General features: G+C 67.3%; 1 protein-coding gene across 5 annotated transcripts in view; it reads right to left on the reverse strand.

Moving 5' to 3' along the window:
• Positions 1-2,033: 2,033 nt before the first annotated feature.
• The window catches only part of R3HDM2 (R3H domain containing 2), a 32,799-nt gene continuing 22,553 nt past the window's right edge, over positions 2,034-12,279 (reverse strand). For 3 of the 5 annotated variants that reach the window (XM_052702854.1, XM_052702852.1, XM_052702853.1), the window contains exons 12-24: positions 10,814-11,046; positions 10,266-10,450; positions 8,604-8,693; positions 7,936-8,178; positions 6,710-6,836; positions 6,136-6,371; positions 5,758-5,912; positions 5,434-5,534; positions 4,826-4,995; positions 4,560-4,704; positions 4,372-4,472; positions 4,054-4,138; positions 2,034-2,735 (exon numbers count right to left, since the gene is read on the reverse strand). In XM_052702854.1, coding sequence (XP_052558814.1) covers positions 2,389-2,735; positions 4,054-4,138; positions 4,372-4,472; positions 4,560-4,704; positions 4,826-4,995; positions 5,434-5,534; positions 5,758-5,912; positions 6,136-6,371; positions 6,710-6,836; positions 7,936-8,178; positions 8,604-8,693; positions 10,266-10,450; positions 10,814-11,046 — 2,218 coding nt within the window. In that variant the 3' untranslated portion in view covers positions 2,034-2,388. The remainder of the gene's footprint in view (positions 2,736-4,053; positions 4,139-4,371; positions 4,473-4,559; positions 4,705-4,825; positions 4,996-5,433; positions 5,535-5,757; positions 5,913-6,135; positions 6,372-6,709; positions 6,837-7,935; positions 8,179-8,603; positions 8,694-10,265; positions 10,451-10,813; positions 11,047-12,279) is intronic. The other 2 variants (XM_052702855.1, XM_052702856.1) reach the window with 2 other exon arrangements.

Raw genomic sequence — 12,279 nt, forward strand, 5'->3', positions numbered from 1 at the left:
AGCACCAGCACCCATTGAATGCAGCACCCAGCACCCATCGGACACAGCACCCATTGAGTGCAGCACCCAGCACCCATTGCTCAGCACCCAGCACCCATTGAACGCAGCACCCATTGCTCAGCACCCAGCACCCACTGGACACAGCACCCAGCACCCATTGCACAGCACCCAGCATCCATTGAACACAGCACCCATTGGACACAGCGCCCAGCACCCATTGGACACAGCACCCAGCACCCATTGCTCAGCACCCAGCACCCATTGAGCGCAGCACCCAGCACCCACTGGACACAGCACCCAGCACCCATTGAGTGCAGCACTCAGCACCCATTGAACACAGCACCCATTGCTCAGCACCCACCACCCATTGGACACAGCACCCAGCACCCATTGAACATAGCACCCATTGGACACAGCACCCAGCACCCATTGCTCAGCACCCAGCACCCATTGCTCAGCACCAGCACCATTGCTCAGCACCCAGCACCCATTGAACGCAGCACCCAGCACCCATTGAACATAGCACCCATTGGACACAGCACCCAGCACCCATTGGACACAGCACCCAGCACCCATTGAGTGCAGCACCCAGCACCCATTGCTCAGCACCCAGCACCCACTGAACACATCGCACAGCACCCATTGCTCAGCACCCACTGAACACATTGCTCAACACCCAGCACCCACTGACCATCACCCAGTGCCTATTGCTCACCCAGCACCCACCGACTACTGCCCAGCACCCATTGCCTCTTGATCAGCACCCAGCAGCCATTGCTCAGCACTCATTGCTCAGCACCCACTGCTCAGCACTCATTTCCCAGCACCCATTGCCCATTGCTCAGCACCCACTGCACACAGCACCCATTGACAATTGCTCAGCACCCACTGAGCGCAGCCCAGCACCCCACCGACCATCGCCCAGCCCCAGCACCCATCACCGCGGTGCCCTGCCGAGCTGTGGGTGCTGGCACTGCGCTGCAGACGCTGTGACCCCCGCCATCACCGCCTCCCACCCCATACAGCTGCAGACCCCCCCCCCCTCCCACCGATGCCGAGGGGGGGCCGAGCTGCTCCCGCTGCCCCCAAAACCCCCCCAGCCGGGCAGCAGTTTTGATACCCCCCAGTCACCCCCCCCCCAACGTGACCAATGGAAGGGACGGCGATGGGGGGCAGAAGGGTTCTGTGGGTCCGGGGGGCGGCAGCCCCATTTAGGGCTTCTGTGGGTCCCAGGCCTCCCGGCTTTGCAGCACAGTGGGACGGGGACTGGGGTTGGGGTGGGGTCTCACGCAGGCACTTACACCGCACGCAGAGCTCACGTCCAACGGCGACCCCCCCCCCCCAGGGAGGAGCGGGCGATGTGGGGGCCTGGCTGAGCCCCCGGCCCCCCGAGCTGGGGCTGCCCCAGGGCTGCGGCGAGCGGATTGACAGCGGGAGCGGCACCGACAGCTGGGCGCGGAGGGGGCTGACGCCGAGAAATTGGAGCCCGCGGGGAGGGCGGGGGGGCATCGCCGGCTATTTGGGGTGGCGGTTGCCGGGCGTCACGGAGGGAGGGCCGCCGCCCCCCCCCGGCACGGGGCAGCGACTCGGGGCTCCCGGCTCCGCGCCGTCGTCGGCCGACGCGTCGGACGCTCCCGCAGCCGGGAGGGGGGAAACGGGGGGCGGCTGTGGGTCGCGGGGTCTCGGGGCCGCGCTCGGACGCGAACCCAACCGCTGTGCTTCGCTCTGGGGACGCGCCGCCCTCGGGCCGCCGTCGGTGCCGGGCGGTGGGCCGGGGGGTCCGGGCCCCTCGGGCGCCGTTCCTTCTCGGTTCCGGTGCGCTGCCCGCACCCCGCGGCTCCGGGCTCCCCTCGGTCTCCACGGCTGCGAGAACCCGCGGCTCCCGGGGTTGCGAACACCCAGGGGGGACGAGCGGCCTCCCTCCCCGCGGCCGAACCGCGCGCCCTTCCTTTGGCCGCTGCCTCACCTGGAAGGAGCAGAACGGACCCCGACCCCCCCAACCCCCCTTCCAGCAACGCAACGGGAGAGCAGCATTAAAACGATGGACAAGTTTTCATTTCATATTCAAAAACAACCCCACCCCAAAGAAAACAAAAAGAAAACCGCCCCCTCCCCCCCCCCCCAACAAAAAAAATAGTCCGATTAAATAAAATGTGCAGTGAACATACCAACCAACCAACACCTGTATGTGCAGCTCAACACAGTGCTCAACAAAACAGAGACACGGGGGGCGGGCAGGGGCAGCACTCCAAAAAAACCAACGGAAACCCCCAGAGGAATCAATGCGTCTCTTAATTCTGTCCATATAAATATATCCGGGAGGGGGGGGGGCGGAGGGGCGCCCGCAGCCCGGCGCTCGGAGCCCGGCGCTCGGAGCCCGGCGCAGCCCTACTGCGAGCTGGCGCGCTCCAGCACCCGCAGGTCGTAGTTCTTTTTGGCCACGCGCAGCTTGAAGCGGCTCAGCGAGTTGTTGAGGCGGAGCGAAGCGCTCTGAGCCGCCGACGGGCTGGGGAACACGGCCACGATGGTGTATAAGGCAGCGAGGTCGGCGTGCCGGCCGTTTTCCGGAGTCCCCGTGCCGTCCCCGGAGCCGCCGCCGTCGCCGCGTCGCCCCTGAGTCTCTTTGAGCCACTGGATCTTGGCGCCGGCCATGGCGAGCTGCGTGAACAGTTTGTCCGCCTCCGTCCGCGTGATGCCCTCGGGGAGGTCCGTCACCTCCAGCACCCGGCCCAGCACTGCGGGAAGCGCCCGTCGGCTGCCCATCAGCCGCGCCCGGCTCCGCTCCGGCCCTCAAACCACCCTGCGGGCCCCGTCCCCCCCTCCATCCCACACCTCCCTCCATCCCCACCTCCCCCCCCCTCATCCCCATTCCATCTCCATTCCCCTCCCCACCTACGCTCCCACTTCTATTCCCATCCCCTTTCCCACCCCCATCCCCACCCCCATCCCATCCCATCCCATCCCCACCTCCATCCCCATCCCATCCCCACCTCCACCCCCCCCTTCATCCCCATTCCATCTCCATTCCCCTCCCACCTACGCTCCCACTTCTATTCCCATCCCCTTTCCCACCCCCATCCCCACCCCCATCCCATCCCATCCCATCCCCACCTCCATCCCCATCCCATCCCCACCTCCATCCCCACCTCCATCCCCACCTCCACCCCATCCCCACCTCCACCCCATCCCCACCTCCACCCCATCCCCATCCCCATCCCCATCCCCATCTCCATCTCCATCTCCATCTCCATCTCCATCTCCATCTCCATCTCCATCTCCATCTCCATCTCCATCCCACCCCACCCCACCTCCATCCCCACCCCCATCCCATCCCATCCCCACCTCCATCCCCATCCCACCCCACCCCACCCCATCCCCATCCCACCCCATCTCCATCCCCATCCCACCCCATCCAATCCCATTCCATCCCATCCCTTCTCCATCCCACCCCCACCCCCACCCCCACCCCATCCCACCTCCATCTCCATCTCCATCTCCATCTCCATCTCCATCTCCATCTCCATCTCCATCTCCATCCCATCCCACCCCATCCAATCCCACCGCATCCCATCCCTTCTCCATCCCACCCCATCCCCATTCCGCCCCCTTCACACCCCATCCCTTTCCAGCCCCATTCATCCCCATTCCCCCCCCACACTCCAGCACTCCATGCCCGTTCGCCCCTCGCCCCTTTGCTCACAGCCCCTTGATGTGGGGCTTTCCCCACTCCCCCACCCCCAAGGAGGAGGAGCGCCGCTGCTGGTACCCAAACCCTCGGACGCCTCCTGGCTCCGGCCCCGGCCCCCAGGCTCAGGCTGGATTCTTTGCTAATATTAACACGGCACATGAGGCACACGGCAGCTGCTCGGAGGGGGGCGGGGGCAGCCGAGAGCTGCTCTTAAGGGCCGCGCCAGCGACCAGGACAAACCCGGAGCCCCGAGCGCTGCTGCTCCGGGGCCGCGGGACGCTGGGGGGCAGCGGCGGCCCTGGGGCCGTCAGGGGGGCTGTGCCGTGCGGAGGGCCGGGCAGGGCCGCCCAAGGGAGGTCACTTGCCTACGTCGCTCGTCCCCAGGTCGGTGGACGCTGACTTGAGGGCCTGTCTCTTGCTCCGGTTGCCGTGTTTCATGCCGCTCTGTCCCTGGGTGAAACAAAAAACAGCAGCGTCAGGAGGAACCGCGGCCTCGCGGTGCGGCTCCGGGTCCTGGGGGGGGGGGGGGCGACGACGTGACGCTGCGCCGGAACGGGTGCCCCCCAGCAGAGCCTGGGACAAAGCCCAGCTCCAGGAGCTGCCACAGCCAGGGGCGAGGCGACATTTCATCCGCGGGCAAAGCCGGCTGCAGCAGCAGCAGCGTGCAGGGGGTCGCGCTCTACCTGGTGCGCGCCGTAGTTGGGCTGGTTGTGGAGCAGCGGCGGGGGGCAGATGGACAGGTTGTACTGCAGCGGCTGGCCCAGCAGCGAGTAACGCCCGTCACCTGGAGGCCGGGAGCAGAGGTGTGCGGAGGGACGGCGGGGAAGGAGCAGCCCTGCGGCTCCCAGCCCTTCAGCCCTTCCCCTTTTACCTTGCGCTGGGCCCACGGGCCGGGGGAACTGCGTGAGGACGGGGAGGGGGCCGAGCCCCGTGCAGACGCTGTTCAGGTTGGTGACGGGCGACGGCGTCGGGGACTGGGTGGGGGACGTGATGGGGCTGCTCAGCTGGGTGCCGGCCTGGGGGACGCGGAGGGTCAGGCGCCCCCGGGGCTCGCGACCCCCCGCCCCTCTGCCCGCCCCTCCTCCCAGCCCAGCCGCTCCCGAAAGCCGGCCGCCTTCCTGCCGCTCCTCCCCATACCTGAGCGCCGCCGTCCGGGTTGTACAGCTCTCCCGGCTTCTGCCCCCGCTGCTCCAGGCTGTAGTACTTACAGTGGCTCCACTGCACCACGGGGGCGTTCTGGGGGGGCTGGGGGCCATTGGGGACGTTCAGCTGCATCACCACCACGCCGGGGCCCGACGGGGAAACCCCTGGGGACAGAGGACGGCAGCGGTGCCCCCAGCTCCGCACGGCGCGGCCGCTCGGCCGTGGAAGAAGCGGCAGCGACCGCGACCGCGCGCTCCTCCCTGCGCCATAATCCCGGCTCCGCCGCCCGCGGGGCGCACAGCTCCCTCCGCTCTCCCGGTTCGCCCCGAGGCGGCGATTTGCGCCCGCCTCCCCGCGGCGGAGCGCCGCCGCCACCAGAGGGACCCGCAGCCCACGGCGGCTCCCAGCGCCGCTCCCTCCCCGCCCGCCGGGCCGCGGGGACGCCGAGCGCAGGGCGGCCCGGAGCGGAGCCGCTTTGCCGCGTGCCGGTGACTCGCGGAGCGCTGCGCGATGCGCCGAGGAAACGCGCCGCCCGGCGGCAGCCCCCGATCTCCGCTCCGCCACGACGCCGATCCGAGCAGCCGAGCCGCGGCGCCTCGCACCTGAATACGGCTGCTGCATCTGCGACGGGCTGCAGGGCGAGGGAGACTGCGGCATCTGGTACTGCTCCGAGCCGGGCGGCTGCAGGAACCCCACCGAAGGGCTGTGAAACAGAACGCGCTCTGCTGAGCTGCTGGGGGGGGGGGGGGGGGAGGAGAAGCGGCAGCCGCAGCCCCTGCAGAGCGCACAAGGGGGGCGACTCCGGGGGAGCCCGGGAGGCTCTGCAGGGCAGCCCGGGGAAGGCAAGCTCCAGAGCAGCCCAGCATCCCCAGCGCGTCCCCCACCCCCAGCGGCTGCGGGACCCGGACGCAGCGAGAAGCTCCTACCTGGTGCCGTTCTGCTGGGCGGTCGGGATGACGCTGTAGTAGATGGGCACGCCTCCGCTCTGAAGCCCCCCCTGGACAGACTGGCTGGCCGGCACCAGCACCGGCTGCTGGAAGGGCTGCTGGACCACGCTCTGCGAGTCGTTGGCCACGGGAACCTGTGCGGGGAGGAGAGGAGCGGCCCTGTGGAACCAGAGCACAGCGGGAGCCGCCCACAGAACTTAAAGAGACACCGGGATCAGAGGGCAGCCGGGAACACAGAGCGCAGGGGGCAGCGGCGCTCAGCCCTTCCTCAGCAGAGCCCCGCAGCTCAAACGCATCCCCAGCACAACGTGCATCTCTGCTGCCGCGGGGCTGAGGCCACCCCCACCCGATGCCCACCTGGTACGAAGGCAGAGGAGCGTACTGCACCACCAGGCCTTGCATCTGGCCCCCCATGCCGCTCCTCTGGCTGCTGAGGAGGCTCGGCGCCTGCGGCTGCTGCACCCCCATCACGCTCTGCATTTGGCCCCCCATGCCGCTCCTCTGGCTGTTGAGGAGCCCGGGTGACTGCGGCTGCTGCACCCCCATCACGCCTTGGTACGTTTGCTGCTGGTTGGACATCATGGGCTGTAAACCTGTCGGAGCGAGGATGAAATGGAACGGCTTCCCAGCCGGCCACAACGGGTAAATGGAGGTGTGAGCCTGCTTTGGCCCCTTCAGAAAAGGGATTCCCTCGCGGAAGGTGTAAAAAGGCCCAAAAGAAGCCGCTGGCAGCACGCTGCGAACTCGGGGGAATGGCAAAGAGCTGCTTTTGCAGCCGGGTCACAGTTCAACCCTCCTTTGTGCAGCAAGGAGCCAGGGAGCGGCACCTCGGGACGCGGAGGAGCAGCAGCGCCCCAGAGATCCGTGGAAGCCAACAGAGAGAAAGGGAAGGGGAAGGGGCCCTGCCGCCTGCTGCCTCCCCTCCCCTTACCGGGCTGCTGGGCTTGCTGGGGGAGCTGCTGCGTGCGCTGAGAGCTGTAGGCCACTGGGTGACTGAGAGATCGGTATTGCTGGCTGGAGTTCGGGTACTGCCCGGGAGGGTAGTAAGAAACCTGAATCTGAACCAAGACGAGGCGGAGGTAAGAACTCAAGAAGCGGCACTGAGAAACCCGGACCCTCCAGGCTCCTCAGGACCGCTCCTCTCTGCCGCCTGCTGCTGGAGGAAACCCAGCAGGGCTTCGGCTCTGGGCAGAGGAGAGACGCCAGGGAAGGACGGCGCCCCGCTGCTCCCAGCCTCATCCCCAGCACTGCAGCGCAAAGAACAGCAGGCGCAGCTCTCACCACAGCCCGGGGGAGGTGTCCCACCCCCACCTCTGGGTCCCACCCAACACCTCTGGGTCCCACCCCCCACCTATGGGTCCCACCCAACACCTATGGGTCCCACCCCCACCTCTGGGTCCCACCCCCACCTCTGGGTCCCACCCCCACCTCTGGGTCCCACCCAACACCTCTGGGTCCCACCCCCACCTCTGGGTCCCACCCCCCACCTCTGGGTCCCACCCCCCACCTCTGGGTCCCACCCCCACCTCTGGGTCCCACCCCCACCTCTGGGTCCCACCCCCCACCTATGGGTCCCACCCCCACCTATGGGTCCCACCCCCCACCTATGGGTCCCACCCAACACCTCTGGGTCCCACCCCCCACCTCTGGGTCCCACCCCCACCTCTGGGTCCCACCCCCCACCTGTGGGTCCCACCCCCCACCTGTGGGTCCCACCCCCCACCTATGGGTCCCACCCCCCACCTATGGGTCCCACCCCCACCTATGGGTCCCACCCCCACCTCTGGGTCCCACCCCCCACCTATGGGTCCCACCCCCCACCTCTGGGTCCCAACCCATCCCAGCGGTCACGGTGCCCCGCAGGACCCAAAAGAGAGCTCAGGGCTGCCAGCCCTCCATCTGCTCACTGCCCCACTTCCACTACGAGCCAGGACTGGCCGAGGGCTCCCCACAGATCGGCCCTGTGACGTGGGAGCAGAAATCGGGCCAGGAGAGACGCGTCTCCTAAGAGCACACGTGTGCCCAGCGCTCTGACTGCTGTCTGTGGCTCCATCACAAATGAGCAGCAGAAAAAGAAGGGCAGCCCCTCCCCAGCAGCCCCCTGCCCTGCAGATTTGGGTTGAGCTCCTCGTCCCCTCCGGCCTTGCGGCTCCTTACTTGCTGGGGAGGCTGAATGTAGCCCTGGGGCTGCAGCACCTGCTGCGTGGGGACCGTGTGCCCTGAGGCCGAGTAGTTGGAGGTGGGAATGGGCTGCCCGGGGGTCGCCATGATGAATCCCGCCTGCTGAGGGTGCTGGGAGATGAGGGACGGCTGGAACATCGCCGAGGAAGGATCCGCTGCTTCCGTCGAGCCCTGCCGGCTGAGGCTGATCTGCCCAAAGGGGCTGCTGAGTTCATCAGCCTGCAGTGGGGACAAGCGAGAGGAGTGGAGGAGGGCGGCGCGCGGAGGGAACGCGGCTCTGCCGAGCGCTCCTTCCCACGGCTGCCACGGACCCAGAGCGCCCTGCAGGACGGGGAGCCGGAAGCTCAGCAGGGGACGCGCAGCCCTGCGCAGCCGCGGCCCGGATCTGCGTCCCGCAGGGCGCTGTGCCACGGGGAGCCGCTCCCGAAAGACAACATGGGCTGAGCGCGGACTGCAGCGCGGCTGCGGCCTCTGAGAGCAGCTTTGGGCACCACGGCCTCCAGCATCCACGGCAGCACAGGGCCTCCCCGAATCCTAAACCCAGTGCGCGGCGCGTGCGACACCCCCGAGCAGCAGAAGCTCATAGACACAAACAGCGCACGAGGACAACAGAGGCAGCGCACGAGAGTAAATGGGGTTTATACCATGTTGTACTGCTGGGGTGGAGAGACTGGCAAGAGGACTTGGGGGCAGGAGCTTGGAGAATACTGAACGGGCTGCAGCGCCGGGACCGGCTGAGACCAGCAGAGGAGGGAGCAGAGGACGCGGGTTTGGGTGGGGAAAGGTGAGGAGGAAGGAAGGGAGGGAGGGAGAGAAAGAAGGAACAACAAGGTTAGTGACCAGAGCCCGCCGCAAACACACAGAGGTGGCGCTGCAGGGGGCTGGAAAGCATGGAGAGCAGAGCGGGGCAGCGTCTGCTCCTCGGGAAGGGCACCGCATGGCCACCTGCGTGTGGCAGCCCATGAGGCAGGCTGTGCCCACAAAGCAGGCTGTGCCCACAAAGCAGGCCGTGCCCACAAAGCAGGCTGTGCCCACAGAGCAGGCCGTGCCCACAAAGCAGGCCGTGCCCACAGAGCAGGCTGTGCCCACAAAGCAGGCCGTGCCCACAAAGCAGGCCGTGCCCACAGAGCAGGCCGTGCCCACAAAGCAGGCTGTGCCCACAGAGCAGGCCGTGCCCACAAAGCAGGCCGTGCCCACAGAGCAGGCTGTGCCCACAAAGCAGGCTGTGCCCACAAAGCAGGCCGTGCCCACAGAGCAGGCTGTGCCCACAAAGCAGGCTGTGCCCACAAAGCAGGCCGTGCCCACAAAGCAGGCTGTGCCCACAGAGCAGGCCGTGCCCACAGAGCAGGCTGTGCCCACAAAGCAGGCCGTGCCCACAAAGCAGGCCGTGCCCACAGAGCAGGCCGTGCCCACAGAGCAGGCTGTGCCCACAAAGCAGGCCGTGCCCACAAAGCAGGCTGTGCCCACAGAGCAGGCCGTGCCCACAGAGCAGGCCGTGCCCACAGAGCAGGCCGTGCCCACAAAGCAGGCCGTGCCCACAAAGCAGGCCGTGCCCACAAAGCAGGCCGTGCCCACAGAGCAGGCTGTGCCCACAGAGCAGGCCGTGCCCACAGAGCAGGCCGTGCCCACAAAGCAGGCCGTGCCCACAGAGCAGGCTGTGCCCACAGAGCAGGCTGTGCCCACAAAGCAGGCTGTGCCCACAAAGCAGGCTGTGCCCACAAAGCAGGCCGTGCCCACAAAGCAGGCTGTGCCCACAGAGCAGGCCGTGCCCACAAAGCAGGCTGTGCCCACAAAGCAGGCTGTGCCCACAAAGCAGGCCGTGCCCACAAAGCAGGCCGTGCCCACAAAGCAGGCCGTGCCCACAAAGCAGGCCGTGCCCACAAAGCAGGCCGTGCCCACAGAGCAGGCTGTGCCCACAGAGCAGGCTGTGCCCACAAAGCAGGCCGTGCCCACAAAGCAGGCTGTGCCCACAGAGCAGGCCGTGCCCACAAAGCAGGCCGTGCCCACAGAGCAGGCCGTGCCCACAGAGCAGGCTGTGCCCACAAAGCAGGCCGTGCCCACAAAGCAGGCCGTGCCCACAAAGCAGGCCGTGCCCACAAAGCAGGCCGTGCCCACAAAGGAGGCCTCGCCTGGCACAAACGGTGACAAATCTGCCCGCACCGCAGATCCGTTTCCTCCAGACGACCTCTGTCTCTCCCACTCCCATTCCACCGCCCCCCCGTGCGCAGCACTGACCCCGGTTCTCTCCGCGCCCCCCCGGCTCTGCCCGCACCTCCACCGCCTGCCTCCGCCGAGCAGCGGCTCACCTGAGACATCATGTGGCTGCTCATGGCTGGCTGCTGCTGGGCGGCGGGGGGGAGGCCGGGGGGCTGCGGCGGGGGCTGCTGGGGAGGCGGCGGCTGAGGCTGCTGGGACGCGCAGGGAAGGAGGCCGCGGGCGGGCTGCGATGAAGGGGGTTGGCTGCACGCCTCGGGGGCACCGAGAACCAGGCCTTGAACGGAAAAGAGCATAAAGAAAGCGGACGGGCGGTCAGTCAGTTTATCCCCATCCTGGTACCCAGCGGCCCCGAGCGAAGCTTCCCAGTCCGTGTGAACCGGAGGCACCGAGGGCCGCGCCGCAGCCGACCGACCCCCAGCTCAGCAATGCAGGCGTAGCTGCTCCCCAGGTGTAACTGCCCCACTGGTGTAGCTGCCCACTGCCCCCCAGGTGTAACTGCCCCCCAGCTGTAGATGCCCCCCCAGCTGTAGCTGCCCCCTAGATGTAGCTGCCCCCAGGCGTAGCTGCCCCCTAGATGTAGCTGCCCCCAGGCGTAGCTGCCCCCCAGCTGTAGGTGGGCAGGGGCACAGCTGGATACCTGCCCGGGGCGCCCTGCTGGCAGCGCCGCCTTTGCTGCTCCCGATGCTGTCGCCCCGCGTCAGGATGGAGATGCCGCTGAAGCTGCTGGCTTTGGTGACGGGCGGCCGCAGGCTGCGGATGGAGCCGTCTGAGTCCGTGCTGCTCCACGGCCGAGGCTCCAGCGACTTCATCTCGCTCTCCGTGCTGCTCTGGCGGCTGCCCGAGGCCCGGTTCAAAGCGTCCCGGTTGCCCCTGCGCAAAGAGGGCTGAGTGGGACAACACCTCAGGGCGAGGAGCGGGAGCAGGACCGCGTGTGCTGCACCCAGCCGTCGCTCCGGGTGATGGCGGCTCCGTGGCGCAGCGCGTGGCACCGGGGCAGCAATCAGAGACGGGGAACCAACAGCCCGGGCCACTGCTTCCTTGCCGAGACCCACGGCTGCCGCCTCCCTGCTGGTTCCCGGCCCTTTCCTCTGGCCTGGAAAAGGCTCAGAGCACAGCCCCTCGCTAAAGCCCTCCTGTCCCACAGCACTGAGCTTCACGGCGGCGACAAGGTGAGCAACGTCCTGCAAAACTGCTTTCTGCCCAGCTGGGTGCCACGGCATCACCGTGCTCCCAGTCATCGCCCTCCTCAATCCCCAGCCAGGTCTGCCTGGAACGAGATTCCGGAGCGCTGGCAAAGCTCCCCAAGCACTAAACCTGGCTCACCAGCCCAGCTAAGGAACACCACTGGTTTCTAACGGGTTCCTGGACCCTCTGAGGAGGAGGTGATGAAGGCATCAAAGGAAGAGATGCCGTGCTGGAGGCTGGGCCTCGCTGCTGCTCCGAGCAGCCGTGGAGAGAAGACAGGCTGAGAAGGGACTTCCAGGCTGATGTCCAGGGCTGCTGGGAGCACAGGAGCCAAAGAGAGCAGCTCTCCTGGCAGAGCAACCAGCGCAGCGGCTGCATCTCCTGAAAGCCGAAGGGAGCCACTGCGCAGCCCCGCAAACCGCAGGGGCGTCAGAGGCGTCGCTGCTGATCTGTCGGCTCTCCCCAGCCTAAACCTGAGAGCTGCGGGCGCCGTTTGGGCCACGCTGTGCCTTCTGTCCAGCTCAGCTGCAGACTCTGCTTCCCTCGGAGCTCGGAATCTCTCCAGCTGATTGCTGTAACGACGGCTCTGCTCCCTCTCGTGCCCCTCCTGAACCCCATCACAGCCTGCTCCTGTGCCAGCAGAGCTCTGCAACCAGATCGGTGCTGACAGAAGACTGGTGAGCAATGAAGGCAGCTGTGTTTGCTCTGAGGGCTGCGCTCTGCCACCAAGACGTCAGCTCCAAGCACAACCCCCGAGGAGCCCCCGTCCTCCGCACAGCTCGGTCTGCCTCTGCCCGCGGCTCAAAGCGACCCTGGGAGAGGGACGGCCTCCCTGTCCCCACGCTGGGAAGCACGAAGGAAGGAGGTTAAGAAGCTCTTCAGGGCACAACAGCCAGAAAAGCTGTGAGCGCAGCGCTG

The sequence above is a fragment of the Tympanuchus pallidicinctus genome, unplaced genomic scaffold, assembly GCF_026119805.1.
Source record: "Tympanuchus pallidicinctus isolate F22 unplaced genomic scaffold, pur_lepc_1.0 scaffold47, whole genome shotgun sequence".
Lineage (NCBI taxonomy): Eukaryota > Metazoa > Chordata > Aves > Galliformes > Phasianidae > Tympanuchus > Tympanuchus pallidicinctus.